This window comes from Leptodactylus fuscus, chromosome 6 (assembly GCF_031893055.1).
Source record: "Leptodactylus fuscus isolate aLepFus1 chromosome 6, aLepFus1.hap2, whole genome shotgun sequence".
Lineage (NCBI taxonomy): Eukaryota > Metazoa > Chordata > Amphibia > Anura > Leptodactylidae > Leptodactylus > Leptodactylus fuscus.
Window position 1 is genome coordinate 114,018,894 of NC_134270.1, and position 24,419 is coordinate 114,043,312.

At 42.7% G+C, this 24,419-nt stretch overlaps 1 protein-coding gene and 1 non-coding gene across 2 annotated transcripts in view; one reads left to right on the top strand and one right to left on the bottom strand.

Annotated features, from left to right (window-relative positions):
• SLC13A3 (solute carrier family 13 member 3) overlaps window positions 1–20,102 on the bottom strand; it is a 28,301-nt gene extending 8,199 nt beyond the window's left edge. Inside the window, exons 1-7 of the mRNA XM_075278645.1 lie at window positions 19,975–20,102; window positions 13,649–13,914; window positions 11,173–11,336; window positions 8,910–8,976; window positions 1,349–1,534; window positions 659–784; window positions 457–552 (exon numbers count right to left, since the gene is read on the bottom strand). Coding sequence (XP_075134746.1) covers window positions 457–552; window positions 659–784; window positions 1,349–1,534; window positions 8,910–8,976; window positions 11,173–11,336; window positions 13,649–13,914; window positions 19,975–20,085 — 1,016 coding nt within the window. The 5' untranslated portion in view covers window positions 20,086–20,102. The remainder of the gene's footprint in view (window positions 1–456; window positions 553–658; window positions 785–1,348; window positions 1,535–8,909; window positions 8,977–11,172; window positions 11,337–13,648; window positions 13,915–19,974) is intronic.
• Window positions 20,103–23,856: 3,754 nt separating this feature from the next.
• On the top strand, window positions 23,857–23,938 carry TRNAS-CGA (transfer RNA serine (anticodon CGA)). Its single transcript has one exon. It is a non-coding gene; the product is annotated as a tRNA-Ser (tRNA).
• The last annotated feature ends 481 nt before the right edge of the window (window positions 23,939–24,419 follow it).

Consider the following 24,419-nt stretch of genomic DNA (forward strand, 5'->3'; position numbering starts at 1 on the left):
AAAACTGGACTAGCTATACCTGCATTTGTCTAAAACCCCTTTAGATGGACCAACTTGGCATCAGTAACCAGAAATATTTGTTTGCAGTCTTTACCTGTTTATCTGTTGAATTTACATGCAGAATATCATTGTTACTGCATAGGGATGAAGATATCGTGCAGCCCATGCAGTTTGCATTTGTCAGCAGCACATTACCCTGTTTACATGGGGCAATGTGGCTCTGACAGTTGTGACTCTTTAGGTTACATAAATGATGCCATCATCCAATATCTGAGTATTTTCACTGTTAGCTGGGTGATCGTTCGCATATTTACGTGTGTCAATTATCAGCCAATTTCTGTTCCATCAGAAGTTTATTTAATAGTTAAAGTGGCTGCATAAAGAAATGTAAAATAACTGGGATAAAAACATTTGATTTTCCACCTTATATATTATATTATACATTATAATACTCACATTATAGGGCCCAGTTTCCGATAATCCTCCAATACCACTTCCTTGGCTTTAGCTTCTGCATCCGTTCTAATCTCCGACTTAATCTTTTTTTTGCAGCTGATGGATACATGAAAAATAATTTTGTATATTTATGTATTTTCTATATGTAAAAATACATGTATTTATTTTTTCATTCTTTAATTTGCTGAGATTTCCATCGTACCTTAGGCTGATAGCTCCATGCAACAGTGAAATCCATAACCAACTAATGATTAGGAATATAACCATCAACGGAAATGCAAAGACGAACCAGGAGCCAAAATTTATCACATCGCATCCTGGAAAAAAACTTAGGAAGAAAAACAAAAAAAGTTTAAATCTCTGTGATATGTTCAAAAAGATTCAACCAACCCAAAAGCCCAGGAGAAGACAACACTATTCAGAATTTTTTTAGGTCCCAAACACTTGCCTCTGTATTCCATTTTTATAGGCTAATCCCCAAATAACCTAATAGATCTCATTACAATGTCTAGCAAAATATTAGCTCTGTGGGCTCTAATATTGACTATTTTATTGGTCTAAATGAACATCTCATTGACTACATTGTTGTGTCCTGGTCACAGCCACGTGCAGGGACAGTTAAAGCAAATCCTAACTAAACAGCACCTAATATCTCAGTTTTCTGAACCTTTGTGAGTATGGCATTATCTGACTCAATGTGTTGGATATAAAAATTGATGTATAAAAAACGTTGTTTTTCCAACCATGGGTTTCAGAATATTAGCTGGAATCTGAGAGTTCACTCATCACCTCCACACCCCCCTAACTCCCACACACATACACTTGTCAGGCCATACATGCCTGTTACTGGAAAAGGCAATTCACCTTGAAGACAATGAAACATGATGATTACCTCTTCAGTTGTCCAAGAAGAATGAGATTGGGTGCTGTCCCGGTGAGGGTGGCAGTTCCTCCAATACTTGCCGAGTATGGAATAGAGATGAGAAAAGCCTTCCAAATTCTATTTTGATATTCCCGTTCTTTTTCCATGTCCGAATTATTCTCAATAGATACCTCAACCTTCTCTGGTGCTTCTTTGCTGTAGAAATTATTACAAATAAGTAATATATACAGGTCAAGTACACATAACCATGTGGGTAAAACAGGGTATGAAACAGCATCAGAAAGTTCGAAGGTCATCTTAAATTGGCCATTCACATCAGATTAATGTCAGATTATCCTCCCAATTTCCTTAGACCACATTAGCATCTAAATTGTATGGCAACCTCCCAACTCAAAGACTATTGTTGGGTCCAGAAGATTCAGGCTTTTGGATTTGAACATGGAGGCTTCTTTTGTTCCCTGAAGATACTTATAGTATCTTTCTCCTATCTTCCTATCTCTGGAGAGATGAGCATGCATGCGTATGGAAAGGTCATGAGAGATAGCTGTTAGATGAACAAATATACCCATTGTAGGTGCTTTTAGCTGTTGATAGGGGTCACCCTGGCCAATTCGCTCTGGCACCTTCATATCATTAACTTTTCCAGCAATGCCTATCCCCATATCACCAGTTGTCCTTCATTGAACCACATTTTGAGAAAACCCGTAGGGCTCACTGTTTTGGAGATGTTTTGACCCTGTTGTCTAGCCAGTATAGTATCACATAGTGGACCTAACTAATTCTACAAAAATTTCAGCTTCAGCCCAGCCCCAAATTTTTTGGGTTCACTACTCACAAGCTAATATTATTGTATACAATGAGCAGAGGCCCACGAGAAGTGAGCAAACACAACACACAGTCTTACTCACCTCCCTCGGCTCCCTCTTCTCTTTGGCACTACTACCTGACATCAGAGACCACTGATTGGGCCTCTGCGGTTATGTCGGTTTTATGACGCATAATAACGCTGGCATAACTCAAGTGATTGGGCCTCAGCAATCTCTGATGTCAGGCAGAAGCGCTGAAGTCCGGGGGGGATGAGTACCCCTTTTCTGCTTGATCACCTCTTTTTTCCTCTTTTTATACTCTAGGGTCTAAATAGACCCTAGAGTATAATAATAGTAGTTTAGTTTCATACGAGTTTGGTCCAAACGATACAGCTCAGCTAGTTTGCCCATGTGCCGCCCTGCCATGGACTTGGCAATCTGCCACCAGAGGCAAGATACTGATTTTGCCTCCATAATGCCGCACCTCCATACATTTCCTCCCTCATCTCTGTCTACCGCCCAACCCATGTTCTCCGTTCACTCAATGACCTAACACTTACATCCTCTATTATCAGAACCTCCCACGCTCGTATACAAGACTTCTCCCGAGCTGCACCACTTCTCTGGAATACTCTACCCTGGACAATCAGATTAACTCCCAATTTCTACAGTTTCAAACGCAAACTAAAGACGCATCTTTTCAGACAAGCCTATTACAATGTCTAACATAAACCCTTAACCCTCCTCTGTCCCCGCTCCCACATTTCCCCACATGATATGATGTCATCTCATGCTAACTTTATAGGTCCAAGCTCCATCCATATGTTAAAGGACACGACTGTCGACGGCTCATAAAGTCTTATGTTTATGTAATGACAGTCACCTCTATTACAAATTGTCTGACCTCTGTATAAGCAATGCCGCCCCTGCTACCTCTTGTGTCACCCCCTCTACCTCATAGATTGTAAGCTCTTGCGAGCAGGGCCCTCAGTCCCATTGTGTGAAATGACTTTCTTTGTAATGTATCTTTGTCTGTATTTGAACCCTACAAATTGTACAGCGCTGCGGAATATGTTGGCGCTATATAAATAAAATTTATTATTATTTTGCTTCATGGCAGATGTGGCCCTGGCTGGAATCAGTGGATTGACATCTATTAACCAAAGCTAAGAACTTGATTTGGTGGAGATGGTGAAAGGTCCTGTTTAAACATTTTTGTAAACACAAATTATTAAAACCTTTGCAGAGTTTTAAAGATCTTCTCTAACCATCTTAATGGCAGCATTCTTTTGTCTTGATTGGTTGCCAATGGATACAACCATTAATACAGGAACTTTCTCTGGTCTTACAATTGTCAGAAACCCAGCCATGACTTCCTTATTATGGCTAGGTTATCATTCAGGGACACTACATTAATGAGAAGAAAAAGAAATCATGGCTGGGATTCTGACAAATGCCAGACCAAAGAGAGTTCCTGAATTCATGGTCATATCCATTGGCAACCAATCAAGACAACAAACTCTCACCACTCAGATGGTTAGAGAAAATCTTTGCAAGATTTTTAATTAATTATATTTGCAAAAATTATTAACTTTTAATATTTACAAATTTAAGTCTGGTTCTTTTCATAAATTCTTTACACTTAACCATTTTTTTCTACCCCTTGACATTTTCCATTGTAACAAATAATCCAACATTCACTTCATCTGGTTTTTATAGCATGGCTGGTTGGTGTAAACTCCATTACGAGAATCAATCTGCCCCCAAACATATTCCTGACGCTCACCTTTAATCCACATTCCCTCCCAATCTCTTTCATGAATTCTACTACTACCTACATTATTACATAAGTGCTAACTAGAGATGAGCGAACAGTGTTCTATCGAACACATGTTCGATCGGATATCAGGGTGTTCGCCATGTTCGAATCGAATCGAACACCACGTGGTAAAGTGCGCCAAAATTCGATTCCCCTCCCACCTTCCCTGGCGCCTTTTTTGCACCAATAACAGCGCAGGGGAGGTGGGACAGGAACTACGACACTGGGGGCATTGAAAAAAATTGGAAAAAGTCATTGGCTGCCGAAATCAGGTGACCTCCATTTTAGACGAATAGTGGATTTCAAATCCGGGTCATATGAGAATGTGAACTTTGTGACTATGAGACAGGGATAGCTGTACAGGCAGGGATAGCTAGGGATAACCTTTATTTAGGGGGGAATGTTATTAAAAATAACTTTTTGGGGCTCTATCGGGTGTGTAATTGTGATTTTTGTGAGATAAACTTTTTCCCATAGGGATGCATTGGCCAGCGCTGATTGGCCGAATTCCGTACTCTGGCCAATCAGTGCTGGCCAATGCATTCTATTAGCTTGATGAAGCAGAGTGTGCACAAGGGTTCAAGCGCACCCTCGGCTCTGATGTAGCAGAGCCGAGGCTGCACAAGGGTTCAAGCGCACCCTCGGCTCTGATGTAGGAGAGCCGAGGGTGCACTTGAACCCTTGTGCACCCTCAGCTCTGCTACATCAGAGCCGAGGGTGCGCTTGAACCCTTGTGCACACTCTGCTTCATCAAGCTAATAGAATGCATTGGCCAGCGCTGATTGGCCAATGTATTCTATTAGCCTGATGAAGTAGAGCTGAATGTGTGTGCTAAGCACACACATTCAGCTCTACTTCATCGGGCTAATAGAATGCATTGGCCAGCGCTGATTGGCCAGAGTACGGAACTCGACCAATCAGCGCTGGCTCTGCTGGAGGAGGCGGAGTCTAAGATCGCTCCACACCAGTCTCCATTCAGGTCCGACCTTAGACTCCGCCTCCTCCGGCAGAGCCAGCGCTGATTGGCCGAAGGCTGGCCAATGCATTCCTATGCGAATGCAGAGACTTAGCAGTGCTGAGTCAGTTTTGCTCAACTACACATCTGATGCACACTCGGCACTGCTACATCAGATGTAGCAATCTGATGTAGCAGAGCCGAGGGTGCACTAGAACCCCTGTGCAAACTCAGTTCACGCTAATAGAATGCATTGGCCAGCGCTGATTGGCCAATGCATTCTATTAGCCCGATGAAGTAGAGCTGAATGTGTGTGCTAAGCACACACATTCAGCACTGCTTCATCACGCCAATACAATGCATTAGCCAGTGCTGATTGGCCAGAGTACGGAATTCGGCCAATCAGCGCTGGCTCTGCTGGAGGAGGCGGAGTCTAAGGTCGGACCTGAATGGAGACTGGTGTGGAGCGATCTTAGACTCCGCCTCCTCCAGCAGAGCCAGCGCTGATTGGTCGAGTTCCGTACTCTGGCCAATCAGCGCTGGCCAATGCATTCTATTAGCCCGATGAAGTAGAGCTGAATGTGTGTGCTTAGCACACACATTCAGCTCTACTTCATCAGGCTAATAGAATACATTGGCCAATCAGCGCTGGCCAATGCATTCTATTAGCTTGATGAAGCAGAGTGTGCACAAGGGTTCAAGCGCACCCTCGGCTCTGATGTAGCAGAGCTGAGGGTGCACAAGGGTTCAAGTGCACCCTCGGCTCTCCTACATCAGAGCCGAGGGTGCGCTTGAACCCTTGTGCAGCCTCGGCTCTGCTACATCAGAGCCGAGGGTGCGCTTGAACCCTTGTGCACACTCTGCTTCATCAAGCTAATAGAATGCATTGGCCAGCACTGATTGGCCAGAGTACGGAATTCGGCCAATCAGCGCTGGCCAATGCATTCTATTAGCCCGATGAAGTAGAGCTGAATGTGTGTGCTAAGCACACACATTCAGCACTGCTTCATCACGCCAATACAATGCATTAGCCAGTGCTGATTGGCCAGAGTACGGAATTCGGCCAATCAGCGCTGGCTCTGCTGGAGGAGGCGGAGTCTAAGATCGCTCCACACCAGTCTCCATTCAGGTCCGACCTTAGACTCCGCCTCCTCCAGCAGAGCCAGCGCTGATTGGCCGAATTCCGTACTCTGGCCAATCAGCACTGGCTAATGCATTGTATTGGCGTGATGAAGCAGTGCTGAATGAGTGTGCTTAGCACACACATTCAGCTCTACTTCATCGGGCTAATAGAATGCATTGGCCAATCAGCGCTGGCCAATGCATTCTATTAGCGTGAACTGAGTTTGCACAGGGGTTCTAGTGCACCCTCGGCTCTGCTACATCAGATTGCTACATCTGATGTAGCAGTGCCGAGTGTGCATCAGATGTGTAGTTGAGCAAAACTGACTCAGCACTGCTAAGTCTGCATTCGCATAGGAATGCATTGGCCAGCCTTCGGCCAATCAGCGCTGGCTCTGCCGGAGGAGGCGGAGTCTAAGGTCGGACCTGAATGGAGACTGGTGTGGAGCGATCTTAGACTCCGCCTCCTCCAGCAGAGCCAGCGCTGATTGGTCGAGTTCCGTACTCTGGCCAATCAGCACTGGCCAATGCATTTCTATGGGGAAAAGTTAGCTTGCGAAAATCGCAAACTGACAGGGATTTCCATGAAATAAAGTGACTTTTATGCCCCCAGACATGCTTCCCCTGCTGTCCCAGTGTCATTCCAGGGTGTTGGTATCATTTCCTGGGGTGTCATAGTGGACTTGGTGACCCTCCAGACACGAATTTGGGTTTCCCCCTTAACGAGTTTATGTTCCCCATAGACTATAATGGGGTTCGAAACCCATTCGAACACTCGAACAGTGAGCGGCTGTTCGAATCGAATTTCGAACCTCGAACATTTTAGTGTTCGCTCATCTCTAGTGCTAACATATCCTGCTGTCAAACAAAAGAGTATGATCAATATCTAGACTACATAGAACCCGTCCCTGCTGTATTCATAATCTGCCCCAACCAAGATGATAAGAAAGCTAAACAGTCCCTTGCCTGTCCCTTTCTAACCTTCCAGTAGGAATCGAGGTTGGACATACATAATCTACACATCCAATGTCTTGTGTTACTACAACAACCTCTTGACAATAATACTTGAGGTTACAGGACCCTTTTCCTGTCTTATACTACACCTATATAATATAAAAGTCGATAGTTGGATATATAGATACATGATATACTTTGTGCTCTAATCTCCTTTTTTAAAACTCTCTGTTGACTGTCATCAATAGCCACACAGCTGTCCTTATAATGCTGATACGGCTATAAACTGCACCTTGGTAAGATATCAATGCATGGTTGTTGGGGTCCCAATACCAGGGAGCCCCATTGATTATCAAAATGAGGATTGTTCATTGTTTACATTGGTACAGTGCCTCATACACAAGTTTGGCTGTGACTGGAACTACAGGATAATCCAAAGGTATAAAGACTCTAGGATGGTCCAAAGGTATTTTGAAAGACGCCATTTTGGAACCAAGTCAATCTTTATTTATTTTTTTAAAAGATTGGGTGCATGTGATATATGTATATCATAGAGATATATACAAATACCTAACCCTAGCAATATGTAACAAAGAGGATGGTCATTCCCAAACACTGTTTTCCATTTATTCAGGTGTCTCCTTACATTTGCACCATACTAATGTATCCCCTTGGACCCTCCGAGTATAATTAGCGGAGGCCACAGATAGATAATCAAATATAAAGACAATGTTACTTACCTGTCCTGGGCTCCATCTTTATCCCTGTGGTGCTCTGGACTACAGAGATGACTTTAGGCGGTCACATGGATCACGTAGTGTAATGACGGATAAGCTACGTGACCATCTTACATCAATTCTGAAGGCTGGAGCAACACAGGGAAAAGAGCCGGAGCCCAGGACAGGTAAGTAAAAATGTTTTTATGTTTGATTACGTCCTCGTGTCCTGTGTCAATTATAGTTTGAGGGTCTGAAAAGACCCTCAGAGTATAATTCTAGTTTGTGTATGACAAACACCCAAAAAATATCGTGTTTGACTGAACCCCAGAAAAATTGTAAGATTATGCCTATGTATGTGGGGTTTTATTAATGTAGTGGAAACTCAGAGACATTACACTGCATGGAGGGGCCACTCAGGGACATTATACTACATGAAGGGACCACTATAGGACATTATCCTGTAAGGAGACCACTATGGGACATTATACTATATGGAGGAGCCACTATGGGACATTATACTTTATGGGGATTGCTATGACACTGTGAAGGATCTTACTTTACATGTGGAGGCCATTATATTACATATGGGTGACACTGTGGGGGTCATTATATTACATGTGGGGCACTAAAGTGTAAGGGCCATTATACTACATATGGGGGCACTGAAGGGACCTTTAATTGTTAATGAAAGCTCTAAAGAAAAGTCTTATTTTATTAAGGTTTATAAGTGATCACTACTTTGGAGGTGCTCAGCTGGGACATTTTCTCACCAAGGGGTAATTTGCTTTAAAAAGCCAAGAACCACTTCTGTAGAGCTTAGTTGTATTCACTTATATGGGAATGATCTGCAGTTCCTGACATAGTTGCTGGTACAGAAAAGCAACTTCATGGAATGGAAACATCTGTTTCAACAATGTATGGCTCACACAGCTGCAAGGCTAGTTACAATGTATTAGAGTTATATAAGAGAGTCTCTTGTAAACTGATTGGTGGTTGACCTAAGATATGGGCTAAACCGATCAAACATTGATGGAATAACACTGAAAAAGCTCTAGCACTTCAAAAAAAAAATAACAAAGGTATCCAATGGCTTTACTTCATATCAACAAAAATCCATCCCAGCCCAGGTCACCTATTTTGAGGTGTAGATTATGGGAAAATGGAAACTGCTAACAAGTATAAGCCAATTACTTACTCATCAATACCGGTAAGAAGCTGCAATTCTGTGGGGACAGAGTGTAAACCATTCTCCTGTAATGTAGCTGGTAGCAAAAAAAAAGAAAGAAAGAAAAAATCAGCGGCAAACAATAATTTATCACTTATCTATGTATGCATAAGGTGTATATAGGTTGTAGGTTATTGACTTGCTGAATGCAAACAACCACACACACACAGTGCTGCCTCTAAAACTGCAGGTCAGGGGCCAAAATCTAATGGGAGGAATTATTTTTTCTAAAGCTTTATGTACAGACACAACTGTATAATCTATATAGACCTGATCCATAAAAAGGTACCCATAGAAATCTATAGACCAATAGTTTACCTTCAGGCAATTCCAATTTCATATTAACCAAATAGGAGAAAACTATGGAGGTATATAGAAAGCCTATGGGTTTGTAGTATGGACGTATAGGTACTTCGTGTCCCACTATACAGGGTCATTTCATTACTGTATACATGAACCCTTAAAGGGAATCTGTCACCAAAACCCAGCATGTCACTCACACAGAGAGATTGGTTGGAGTGATCAGATCAAATAGTGTTTTCCCTTTGTGAATCTGTGTTTCTTTTGCGGAGATATTGCTGTTTTTGGCAATATACAAATTAGATCTTTGGAGCTACTAGGGCACTGCCATTACTACGAAGAGGAAAGTGGCAACACCCTCATGAGAGTATTGCACAAGGTGATAGAACTACCACAATAATGCAGGAAAAACAACATAACAGCCTACGTGCAATTAAAACAGCAATGCAAACTTCTTTTAGGAAGCCGTAAATGAGTTTATATCCTGTATCTTGTAGGTAGGTTTAAAGGTCTAACCTTCAGATTGTCTATTAACAACATAGAGAAGGACAGTATACGGGACTTTGGTCAGATTTTATAGTGGAGTACCACTTCGCTCCAAGCTCAAAGTGACTATATTTTCAAAAATTTCCATTATGTTGTCCTCCTTTCACCCTAGGTCTAATACAAACCCCATTGGAGCCCAACTGAGGTTTATAGCAAATGGGCCATAGCACTAAGCAATGTACAGTTTTCTCCTCCCAGCACTCTGTAATATAATAAAATGTCCTGCAACCAGTGGCGTAACTACTGCCATAGCAGCAGAGGCAGCTGCCACAGGGCCCGGGACATTAGGGGCCCGGTGACAGCCGCTACCGCTGCTATCATTATACTCGGGGGTCTTTTCAGACCCCCCGAGTATAATGATTGGCGGAGAGGTAAGAAACATAAAAAACACTGTTACTTACCTCTCCATGATCCTGGCCAGGCCTCCTTCCTAGTTGTCTGACGTCTCTGACGTCACATGAACCCGGCCTGCGTCCCGGGTCATATGACGTCCAACGTCATTGCAGAAGGACGGCAGCGGAGGCCGACAGTGTAGGAGTCGGGGAACAGGTAAGAAACAGTAGTTTCTTATGCTTTTATTCCCCCGGGTCTCCAATTATTATACTCTGGGGTCTGAAAAGACCCCAGAGTATAATAATTGTTTATGGGTGTCCACAGTGGGACATAATACTGTGTGCAGGGGCCACTATGGGGGATAATACTGTGTGCAGGGGCCACTATGGGGGATAATAGAACACACAGGAATGCGTAGGAGGGGGTCGGTCGAGGTCTTCGGCGTCGGTGGGGGGAGGGGGCCCCATGTCAAAAGTCCACCACGGGGCCCCGCCATTCCTAGTTACGCCACTGGCTGCAACTTTCTACTGTGAATACACTGGGGCAGATTGGCTAATACCACCCTCATTTGTCAAATTCCATCCTCTTCAAAATAAGCCCCAGGCACAGAAAGTGTCTAAAATGTTTAATACATGTATAAAGAATCTACAACAGTACTTTAGATGTAAATTATGCCAGGATTCTAGGGCATAGGGGGTGCAGAGGGTGCAGTCACACTGGGGCCCAGGAGCCTTAGGGGGCGCATAAGTACTGGTATCAGTATTGAGATTGCAGCTTCCATCTGGCCCATAAACCAAGGAGACCCACAGATTACCCTGACCACACTAACATTAAACTTCTAGCACCCGTAACCATCAGTATCAAGAATTTGCTGCAGGGATGAGGTAGAGGGCCCCACTGAAAAGATTGCACTGGGATCCACAAGACTTTACTTATGCCACTGTCTATGTGTATATCAAAACGATCCTAAGAACTGGACCTATTATTGGTGTAGGCTTGAAGGTCTATGGGAGTTATTTGCTGTAGTATGTATCCAGTTACCACTTACAATTACCTGGGGTGGTGTCTTGGCTCTTAATGGCATTCTCTCTGCAAAATTTTTCACCAAACAAACTCTTAAGAATGGCATTTGCAATAGGAAGCATCATTGCGGTGGATGCAGTGTTACTTAGCCACATGGACAGGAACGCTGTTGTTATCATCATGCCGAGTATGAGTCTGGAATGAAAAGAGACGTACATTTACTCTGCAGCGGGGTTTGGCAACAGAATATCTCAATGATTAGATTACTGGAATGAAAGAGAAGTATATTTACTCTGCTGGGTATGGCACTATAGTATTTCATTGACTAGATTGATTTAGGTATTTCCACTTTTTAGATAAATTCTTCATGTATCTAAAATTGGAAGCAACTTTCTGAATAGCCCTGTTCCAAAATATCCTAAAGTTCTGTGTATACAGCTCCTATGCAAACACATATCTTTATAGTTAGACTACAAATAAACTCTGTGTAGTCTGTGTTACTCTGCTACCTTTGCCCTCTCTTTTTGTTAAGCCCGCTGCAGATGATCATGGTGGTGTTCAGTGTGCTATCCGTGTATTTCACGGATAGCATACTGACTCGTTCTTTTCTACGGGACCTTACACATGACTGTGAATTTCATGGTCCCGTTTGCGAACCGACAGTCTAGACCACAAAATATAGAACAAGTCCTATACCTGTCCTATTTTGCGCCCCTTGCTTCCATGGCTCCTATTCATTTAATGAAAGGAGCTGCGGAAGCACGGCCCATGCACGGGCGGCACACAGGGGACATCCGCATGTCTCCCATGTTCCACCCGTGCTTTTAATTCATGGCAGGCCGGTTGCACACCGGCCTTAATCTACAAAAGAATACAAGAGAAGTAGACATAGCATGGAGATGGTATTTATAGGGAGTCTATCACTGCTCCCAGCTTCTTTAAAGCACTGTAGATGCTGTCAGCAGAATAAAAACGACTCCTTTCTTATATTTCAGAGCCCCAGGGATGCATAGAAAAAGCAGTTTTAGGCTGGGCCCTTTTATGGTGGAAACGCTGAAAAAAAAACTGCAGCATTCTACAGTAAGGGTGCATTCACACGATGTAACGTGCTGCATGATGTGGCATGTATGCGGTGAGTGAGACTTTGCGCGCCGTAAACGTTCCCATTGATTTCAATGGGAGTTAAGATCTTATACGCCGCTTTATTTTGCAGCCGTGATTTTGTGGCCGCAAAATAACGCGGCGTATACGGTCCTAACTTCCATTGAAATCAATGGGAGCGTATACGGCGCGCAAACTCTCACACGCCATATACGTGCCACATCACGCAGCATGTTACATCGTGTGAACGCACCCTAACAGCAAAGTGGATGAGATTCTAGCACATCTCTTCCCCACTTTGCGGGAAAATATGCAGACGCACTGCGATTTTCAATACTGTCGCAGTTATGGAAATCGCAGCACATCAATTATACCTACGGAAACGCTAGCAGTTTCCTCATAGGTATAACTGAAGCAGAAAGTCCACAAAAGAAATTTCTGCAAACTTTCGGTGAGGAGCACTCCAGGGAAAACCGCAATGTGTTGTCGCTGCGGGATGCTACGTGGGGCCTTAGTCTTAGTCTTTATTCAAATGAAGATCTTGGAGCACAGGGGGAGGGTTTTTTTTATATTACTGAGCACTGCTGCATCATCACTAAACACTCCCATCATGCATTCAGCTTAATGGGAGGATCAACTCACACTGCCCAGGGGGATGAGCGGAAAGCAGGATGGGAGTGTTTAGTTATATTACAGTACTGCTCAGCAATAGAGGAAAACTCCTCCTGTGCTCCGAGATCCTCATGTGAATAAAGAATAAAAGTGATTTTTCTACGCATCTCTGGGGCTCTGAAATATAAGAAAGTATGCATAAGTAAGTAGTATAATACTGACTCCTATAGACAAGAATAAAAGTCGTATGATGCAGCCTACTAGGTACAAGAATACTAGTACTATAATATTATCTTCTTTGCACATGAATACATATAGTATAGTAGCGCATACTATATTCAAGGATACTAGTACTATAGTATTATCTTCTATGTACAAGAATATAAGTAGTATAATACTGCATACTAAGTACAAGAATACAAGTAATATAATACTGCCTCCTATGTACAAGAATTTAACTACTATGATGCTATGTTCAATAATACTATATAATTAATATAATATTGCCCCTACACACAGAAATAAAACTACTATAATTCTGCACCCATGAACAAGAATATAATTACTGTAATACTTCCCTATATGTACGAGAATATAAGACCACCCCAGTATACAGTAATATACTACTATAATACTGCCTATTATGAAGATGAAATAACTACTATAATACTGCCCACTATAGACAAGACTATAACTGCTGTAAAATTGCCTATGTTTTAGAATAAAATTACTATAATGGAGACAATGCCACTTATGGAGACAAATTCTTCATATGAATAAGTTAGATCTATTACCGAGCAGGCTGGACTCCGACCCATATGAGCACCTTTAAGGCAATTCTTCTGTGCAGATTCCACTCTTCGATAGCCGCAGCCATGAGAAGCCCACTGAGGAACAGAAAGTTTGTATCCAAGAAGTATTGTGGGCAGACTTTACTGGAGGGCAGGATTCCCATGAAGGGGAATAGTACTATTGGCAGCATAGCAGTGACAGCCAGAGGCAGCGCTTCGGTGCACCAATATAAAGCCATAAGTAGGACCACATAGAGGCATTTTCCTTCCTGCAAAAAACAATCACTCATTAATTTCTAGAACCAATGTAGAGAACAAGTAACATCAAGTCTAAAAATATCTGGAAAATCCTAGAGGGATGCAAGATATTATAAAGGTTGTGTCCTTAGGTAAGTGTAGCTTTATTTCGGATTCATCTAATATCAGACAGCCCCTTTAAAACAGCGGTAGCCAAAATTCCAATATTGCTACCAATTCAGTTCTCATAGGCATAGTCAAGCCTTTGCAAACTCCTAAATAAAAAAATCTGCTTAGGTGTATAGTGACACATGTAGATTTGACAATCAGGACTCTTGGACAGCTGGGTGGCGAAACCAAGAGATGGTGAATATTCTATATTATGTTTATAGAGTGTGCAAAATTAGTATTTGCTGCTGATCCTGAAGTCTGCTGACCCAAAGGCCTCGTTGTCACAAAATTATAATGGCACATGGATGGTGGGTGGATGTTACAGATTTTGCATTGGAGACCAAGCACTTGAAGTTAGGCTGGAAAATTGGGACTTGAGAGATCATGTTAACAATGAATGAGCCCCTAACCCAAGATTCAGACTATGTATTACTCTTACTAAAGGCTTAAGCTTTTACTGTCAATCAAGTCTGTAACCAAAGGCAATAAATTCCCATGGAAATGTACAAGTAAGGATAACATATAATCCACTTTAAAAGCAGATTTATTAACATAACTGGATTATAGCCGCTTACTGACACCATATTACATAAAGATGGAGTTAGAGAAAACAAGCTGCGCTCCATGGAACGTTACAATGAGGTTACATTGCCAAAGATTTTGATGATGGAAACAGTTTATACAAGTGAGGTATTGTTCACACTCTGCTTCAATACAGAAACTGGGACAATCAGAAGCTCAGAGTCTAATGAGGAGGGAAGGGAGCTAGATGGCTGGAAATGAACAGTACTCCATGAAGAGACATGCCAGACAACAACTGCTTTACAGTGAATTTTTACTTCTTTTGGAGCTTCATAAGATTATACTATGAATTATGTTCAATAACTCTTCAGCTGCTGCTCTCACAAAACACCCATTGCTGTTATTGAAGTGGTACTGCAAGTCCTAGTATATCCCATGCAGATGAGCAATCGGCGCATGAGCAAGATATGTAAGGGAGGAATTAAAGGGAGTCTGTCAATCTTGTAGATGTAATTCCACAGTTTCCACATATACCATTATCTTCAGTTCTGGAGCCCCATTTTCAGGTAATGCACTATTTTATTCATATGCAAAGAAGGGGAAAGGTGCCTTAGCTTGCCAGGGCTTTGGTCTCAGCTCTAGATTTGCGAACAAAGAACTTTTTGGCTCATTTGTATACAAATAAAATGTCAATTCACATGAAAATGGGGCTCCAAAGCTGAATAACAGAGGCCCAACAACCAACTAGTTACTGAGGGTCTAGGGTTCACCGGGGATGATGGTTGCTGGACATATATTGTGTAGCACTAAATACAGGCCATTTGAATGAGTGCGTGACCCTAAGGGTTGGTTCACACTAGCGCTTGCATTCCGTCCACAAAGAGTCCACATGGAGACACCCCCAAGCCTCCCCCCCCCCCCCCCGGACAGAATGCAATCGCAAGCGATGTGCAAAGCACATGGAGCCCATAGACTATAATGGGCTCTGTGTGCTTGCCGCGCACTGCCCGCACGAATGAATTGTGCAGGCAGTGCGCAGCAAGCACACAGAACACAGAGCCCATTATAGTCTATGGGCTCCGTGTGCTTAACTGCACAGCACTTGCATTAGCGTTGGTATTCCGTTTGGGGGTCTCCATGCGGACTCCTTGCGGACAGAATACAAGTGCTATTGTGAACCAACCCTTAGCTGCATGGATGGGTCACACCCATTAGACTACTCCAATTTGGTTAACAGAGATGGTCAACCATTTCATATGCAGACTACAAGTTCAGCAGTCTCACACACTTTGAGTTATATTGCTTGTTGAGTGTAGTGACTTCATTTTCCCGTATGGTAAATTACATGAAATACAATGTATATGACATCCGTACCAGCACATACACTTCCCCTTTCAATATTATGTGGTAACTTATACTCTGCATGGTCTATGCCCAAAACAGTACAATACAATAAGGTGGAAGTACAGAAAGGCCCTTACATCAAAAGTCTTTACAACCCCTTAATAGACAGGTTTCTACCAGTGGCGTAACTAGGAATGGCGGGGCCCCGTGGCGAACCTTTGGCATGGGGCCCCCTCCAAGAGGGGTACATGGGCACGCAGGCTCTATGTAAATAAGAGGGTGACGTGGGGTGCAGGGTGTACTAATAATGTATGACAAAAATTTTTTCCTGTGAATACCTTTTCCCTTCAGTTCCATGAGTATAGTTCCACAATATGAGGACTGCACAATACAAATCCTAATATGTCAGCGTCCTGACCTGATCCTGGTTGTGACAATGTAGGAGGGGAATACTGAGGTGAACTGGTGTCAAACCAGATTTTTAAGACCACAGCAAAAAAGAACAACATTCTACTTCCATTGTGAAGGTTATAAATATATGATCACAAAAACATTGTTAGGGAGGTTTCACACGGAGTTACGGTGCGTTCATTCTGATCGTTAAAACACGTTCAGAATGAGCATGTAAAAAGCAGCTCCCATTGACTTGAATGGGAGCCAGCATACATGCGCTCCCCATTGAAATCAATGGGAGGCTTTTTTCCTTATTGCTTTCAATGTATTACACGTGTAATATTTTTTTTACTTTTTTTTTTTGCATTTATTAGATCGGCACTTCTATTTCAGGATATGTAGCATAGCCTACAATCTGGGGAGCCTTCACAAGGCTGTCATAGTAACATGACGTCGACCCCAGAGCTTACTCCGGGTGCCGGCGATCACCAGAAAAATGGCGGCTCCCACGCGCCACCGGGAAAATGGCACCTCGGTCAGCTTTGACCATGGTGCCGGAAGAGTTAATGCCTCCAATCGGTCTGGGGACCGATCGGAGACATTAGCGCCAGTTATCTACTGCATAAAGCAGTAGACACCCGGCGGCTATGGCGGCCGCCCGGCTCCCAGGCGGTCGCCATAGTTACACACACTACTTATATGACTAATAAACAAACATAAAAATGTATTGCTTACGATTGTGGCGGAGCTACCACCAGAGGGCTGCAACAACTTGCCCGCGACATACAAAAACCGGAAGCTGACGTAAGTCACTCTCTCTTCTACTTTGTATTCGACGCGGTGAGCAGCAACGAAGGATTGCGCTCTCCACAATAAAGTATTTGTTCAGCTAATCTAAGAATGAGTAAAAGATTTGAAAGTGGCGCTTGCAAACGCAAGAAAAAGAAGCTACAAGAGTATGAGGTAAAGAAGCTAACGCCGATTACTGCTGACATGTATGTGCCAACTAGTACTACTCAATTGGAAACAATGCAGCACGTTGTATGTGAGGACACGGCTGTATCACCAACTTAAAGTGACAATATGGAACTAATTCAAGAGCAACTTACTGAACACGAATATACAAACGAGCCACAAGAAAATAATATGAATATTCAGATTTTTTTTTTTTAATCTAAATCCGGCACTGGTTAAGGCTATTCCAACGTGTTAGTGAGAAAAAAATTGAGTTTTAATAATAGGATCCCTGTAAGCCACTATGCAGTGGTGGTGCAGAGTGTCAGACCCCGAAAGACCTGATCTATAGGATAGGTCATCAATATTTTTAGCTTAAAAAAATTGTTTAGGCTGAAGCCCCATGTGGCGTGTATGCTGCGGCAAAGACCGCAGTGTTTTACAGTCCTGCAAAGTGGATGGGATTCTAACTAATCCCATCCATACATTGCAGAAAAACATCCACAGTGGACATGCTGCAATTTCAAAAACCATTGCGTTTTTGTAAATCACAGCATGTCAATTATACCTACAGAGACGCTGGCGTTTTCCGTATAGCTATAATTGAAACAGAAAGTTTGCAGATGCCGGTGCTCAGGTGACTCTCAGCGTGGTTTGGTCCTGCAGCAAAGTTGTTGTCTTCCGGCGAAAGTCCCCGCCACACGTGACCACTAATGCCAATCCTTCACCAGAAGGAATCCGCAGCATCACAGCAAGGAATTCCACCGCAAGAAGGCAGCCATACAGTAGGACCGGACTGGGAGAACACCAGAGCAAAGGGGACAGTTCATTATTTTATTTTTTTTCTAACCTAAGTAAAAGAGAAAATTTAAGAGTCGAAAATCCCTTTAAGGTTTTGATTGTAGTGACCCTTTACATTTCAAATGACACTAAAGTGAGTGGTTATGTTTTGGTTATGTTAGATGTAGTATTGATAGATGATTATTGATAATCTACCACTATATCACTTATTTTCTGACCAGAAGCTTGTCTACCCAAGGACAAAAGTATTAGACAGTTATAATCCATCTGCCCACTTCTTATCTTTTCTATCGTCTGGCATCGGAGGACAGTGGGTAGAACCCCATACACATTAGATGGTTTTGCTGAAATTGACAGGTTCGGCTGATTTATGCCTAACATCTTTTTTTTCTACCCTTATTTTTGTAATTCACTCCAGATTTTAGGATGAAACTGTATCAGAAAACCAGATGCAGAAACTGACATTGTGAGGGTAGCCTCAATGTTTTATGTAGCAAAAGCGTCCATACAGGCCTGTATGTTACGACCATTAGTGAATGAATGTGGATTTGGCAACATGTGGCTGCCCCTATGCTGGATTGGACCTTGAAAGATTCAAGATTATCTGAAACACATTGTCTCGTGTATGTGCATGGAAAACAATTGCTGTATCTATTGTGTATTTTCCATTAGCCAGAGTAAAAGGCCAATGTAAATGAGTGCTGATATGCAAGTTCCATTGAATATTGACACCTCCATGTCTATGGAGAACAATACAATTCAATTATTGCTGGGACTTCTGATATTGTGAGGAAATGACACAATGAATGTGCCCAAAGGACTTCTGCAAACAGGGTGGAAATGGAAACAAAAACTGAACTTTTTCACAAAGCAAAAGAATATAACATGTGGCATTGAGTCATGAATACAACCTTAGATTAGATTTCTATCTAATTGCGGCCATAAATGACATCCATGAACACGGTGAATAATGGGTTACCTGGTCCTGAACAAACTATTGAAATCTGATGGCTAAAGTTGTTGGATGGTGTACAGATTTTCGGAATTAGCTTCCATTTCTATAATAATCAAATTTAGTAAAAGTCATCTAATTCAGTATCTAGTACCTCATTTTAAAGAGTATGGTCCATTGCCCAACTATTCTTAATTTCTCCATAATGGCATAAGGATGACATATGGACCTAGTAACCCCTTCTGAAAGCCAGACAGTCATATAAATGGTCAGTCCTTGATTTCAATAACTAACTTCACCTATAGTGACTTGTTACCACCAGCAGGGTTTAACTGGACAAATCCTCGCCAGTCAGCTCACTGTTAGGGGAGGGGCTACTAGATGTATGACATAGTACCTGTATCAGTGTGCCTGTGTACCCTCAGAGAATTAGTTATTTACATTATATACCACATTCATATAAATGGCATACACCCACAAACACTGTTGTCCCTGCACCCAAGTCAATGCTTGGGATTCATATACTGTATACAGTTACACAGTTACAGCACTACAAGATCTCTGCTGCTGTGCTTTACTTGATCTACTAAAATGATCCTCTGACCCTTTTTTTGTAAATTTTCATTTATGCTCTTCATAGTGAACTAAACAGAATCTCGGTGACCCTTGAATATGAGATCCACATGAGATGTCTATATTTTTATATCATCTTAAAGTTATAGAGAAGGACTACTTGTATTATTGTGAGCATTAATGCAGATACATATGGATGCTCATTGCTGTCCCCACCAGAGAGCCAACACCTGGCCCTAGTGACAGGGTCTTTGGCTGAAAAATTGGGTGCCTCACTATTTTAAGCATACGTCTTCCTTATAAAAATAACACTCTACTATTTGATTTAGTATTCTTTACATTACTCCCTACAGGACAGAAGTTATAACTGATACAGTCTTACCTGTGGTGGAAGTGTGAGGAGGATAGGACACAAGATCACAGGAGTGACAACCAAGACAATGAACTTCTTAATGCACCAAATTTTCTTGACCAGAGCTACAAGTACAGACATTGTGCAGAAAGCTGCTGCTGCTGCTAAGGAGCTGCTGGTTATATCAGTGTGGACAGGGCTCCAGTGTCACTTTGTAATTCAAACAACACACCCCTGAGCCTTGCACCTCCCTCTGCCCCACACAACCTACACTAGACCTCAAGGGAATTTTTTTTTTTTTTATTTTGGAAAATTATTTATAGGAATGGGTTATCTTATAAGCTTTAAATAGTTAGACAGATATTACACAATGCCCTCAGTTTGTCTGTATCATAAAAAGTGCTCCCAAAGAGTGTTACTCAGCTTTCCTTGAATCCTGAATGTCAAATCACTCTGTAATGCAGGAGACAAAAGCCACCATTCCAATATTGCTGCACGCATATATATATTTGGCAGGAGTCTAAGGAATTTGGGTGTCGAACAATATGGATACTATTATTGCTCCCAAAGAAACTCTATCCAGCTTTCCTGATATCCTAAATGGCTGCCCACCTAGCTTTAATATATATTCCATTTAGGAGTGTGAGAAAGATGGATTCCAAGCTTTCCCACAAAAGGTTATCATTTCCCATGGATGCACCAAGCAGATTCTTCTATTAATAAGATGAACAGCGTACTGGTTGCAGCACATAACACTGCCAGGAGAAACCCCCTCCAAAATTCTTATGGGTGTGGAGAGAGCACTTACAAATAATGCAAACAGTGATGCCACAGCATATAGATAATGCCCACAGTGATGACACGGCAAAGAGATAAAGAACATAGTGATGACACAGTAATGCACACAGCTCGGTGACCGAATAGGGATAATGCACAGTGATGTCACAGCCTAGAGATAATGTATACAGCAATGTCTCTGCGTGCAGGAAATGCACACAGTGATGTCATTACACAGAGATCATGCGCACATGGATGTTACTGTATAGTGATAATGCACATAGTTATGCCACAGTATCAAGGTAATTCACACAGTGATGTCACAGTATGGAGATAATGTATACAGTGGTGTTACTGTGTAAAGATAATGCACGTAGTGATGACACAGTACCAGGATAATGTACACAGTGATGTCATTAAAAAGAGATAATGTATAAAGTGATGTCACAGTGCAAAAATATTACACGTAGCGATGCAACAGCACCAGGATAATGTACACAAAACTGTCAATAAATAGAGATAATGTACATAGCAATTTCAGAGATAATGTGCACAGTAACGTCCCTGCATAGTGATGCAGGTAGTGATGACACAGTACCAGAGTAATGCACATAGTGATGTCATTACATAGAGATAATGTACACAGTAACGTCACTACATAGTGATGCAAGTAGTGATGACACAGCACCAGAGTAATGCACGTAGTGATGTCATTACATAGAGATAATGTGCACAGTAATGTCACTGCATAGTGATAATGCACATAGTGATGACACAGTACCAGAGTAATGCACATAGTGATGTCGCTGCATAGAGATGATACACTCAGTTACTTTACTGCAGAGAGGTGATGCACACAATGACGCTCATGAATGAAATGTTCCTTTAAAAGGCTTGTTCATATACCCTACCTGGACCATAGACATAATTCTTTTTTTGCCAGGTACTGCTTTAGCTCTGGAAGAATTGGCACAACAAAGACATCATTAACCGCCTTTTAATTCTTCCTTTCCACCACTGTGATTGGCTCGCCATGGGGGCTGCTGCTTCATGAAATTCGGCTTGTCCTATGTGGAGAACCCTTTTTTAAGTTTCTTTTAAAATGCCTTTGAATAAGCAGAGTATTGACGTGCCTGAACCCTATGCAGCCAGCATTGGCATTAGGAGTGCCGCTTGTGCAGGAATGTTTAGCATTCTTGTTTGGGCAGCAATATGAAGTGTCCTTTGTGTTCAGACATGGTAGTGCCCCCTTGAGTGACCCTTACCACTTAGAGCAAGAAACATATAATTATGGATTGGCCTGCAACACATGGGGCAACATAGGAATTGTTCCAAGATGACAAAACCTTGCATCTTTACATAAATCTCTAGTTTACGGGTGAGGTTCCCTCTTTTACTGTATGTGCAGAGAATCACAATTAGTAACTATAGAGCTGATCCTTATACAGTGGTGTGATTCATCACATGCACAGGGCCGGATAGAGCATGACAGGGGCAGTGTTCTGTAAGACAGGAACCTACAACTACAAGGAGTTCTCCTATATGGGTGTCTGCAATATACGTAACAGAGGCCTGGTTGTATTTTCTGTATGGTAAATTGGGTGAGGGGAGGAGTATATTATGTACATATACACATTAGGCAATACACATACTACTGGTGGCATATGGAGAGTTCTAGTTTCACAATAGCTAGAGTCAAAGGCCCAAATATATCTCCCATTAGGGTAACAAAGATTAGATTTAGAACTGTCTGGTCTTTTGTTCTCCTAAAAGATATAATCGGAGTCAGAGGATTGCAGCAGCCCCTTATCTTACTACCACCTATTGAGTCAAACATATATTTGTATTGGTACACTTGGAGGAGATTTTGCAAATGATCATAGTGGCAAGAATTGGAATTGCAAGATTTAGGATTTCTTTTGTATTTATTTTTATAAACATAGATAATAACATGGAAACTTAAAAATTACATTACCAAAAATTCTTAAATACGTGATAAAAAAAAGTGATATAAAAACATGATATAAACAATAGGTCGTTGCCTGGCGACACTTTCCCTTTAAAGGAACACTCCTTTAACACTGGGGCAGATTTTTCGAAACGGTTTAATAAAACATGGATGGTTGTAAAGAGGCTTTCAATCTTAAAAATATACCCTATGTAAAAGTGTATGATGTAGAATAAATAGAAAGTTGACAAAGTGAACATAATAAGTGGTAGTGCAATAAAAAATGCAATTTACATGCAAACATTACCTGTCACCTTCTCAAATTCCTAAAAGTTTGCTAACATATTGTTCCCTGTCGTCCTCAACAGCGGCACAATGTGGGGTATTTCTGCCCCTGTGTGCTGGTAGGACAGGCGGATATTTAATTAGCCAATCAAATGCGTGGCAGGCCCTATAAGAGGGCACAAGAACCTCCCCTCTGCGTGTTTTTTTCTGTCCTGTGTGGACAGAGGACAGGTGGGAGGACTTGTGTCCTCTTTGAGAAGCTCAGCAGGATCACTCACCTCCTGAGCGGTTGTTTTCTTCTTGTCACCTTCTGTGCCCTGCGGGGAGAAGGTGCTTGTTAGCCATGTGTGGCTACCCCCCTCTATCCCCCCTCCCCCCCTCTCCTCCGCTTCCCCTGCTCCTTGTGACTTACCTGACATTTTGGTGAGAGTCCGGGGACTCCGCATGCTGCCTCTGGTGGCCGCGCGGACTGCCGGCGGGTGGAACCACACTGTTGTGTATCCTGTTCCCCGCCGGCCGCTGTAAGCGCGCACTTCCGGTTTCGCCGGAAGTATCATGACGCCATGGCAACGGCCTGGCGCTGGCGGCCGCTCACTCAGGGAAGATTCAGGCCTTATTAAAGGCCGGAAAAGACGGGGAGATGTGGGGGTAAGTGCCCGTGTTAAGGGCCTCTTGGTGGGGGGGAATGTATATCTTTGCAGACCCCTGATTACAGGGTTAGTTGTCTGGGCAGGTTGCCTCACCTGCTTTGATTGTGGCTCCGCCCACTTCCAGCCGGCCAGAATTAAGAGGCTGGCTGGCCTGGTGTCAGAGACCTTCCTGCAGTATCTGCTGAAGGCGTGCGATTGTGGTGTTCATTGATCTTGAACTCTTTTCCAGTTTGCAAACTTTATTGGGAACCGGCTGTGATGGCCGAGTGGTTAAGGTTTTGGACTCGAAATCCAATGGGGTCTCCCCGCACAGGTTCAGATCCTGTTCACAGCGCCAGCCCGGCTAGCTCAGTCGGTAGAGCATGAGACTCTTAATCTCAAGGTCGTGGGTTCGAGTCGCACGTTGGGCGCCAAGTCACCTCGCTGTCCGGTCTACAGGACCTGGTAAGATTTACCCTTTTTTTAAAAAGCTGGTATGATGTCATGGTGACAGTGTTGCATGGTCTATTATCTCTCTCTGTAGGATATGTCATCCTCTACTACCCCTCCTGGGGATGGTAGGAGGAAAACCTCTTCCAAGAGGAAACATCTTTCCTGCTTCGATTGCGACACACCGCTCCCTGATGGTAGGTAGCGGCTTGAAAGGTTGTTCCCTGCGGGGTACTACTGGTCCTATAACTTGCCTATTATTTTCAGGCTACGTGTGGGCCCGTTGTCGCGGGAGCAGAGGTCCTCCACCTGTGGAGCCCTCTCCCAGAGATATGATGGCCTGGGTCAAGGAGATGGTGAGTTTGGGCATCGCTTGGGTAAATAGT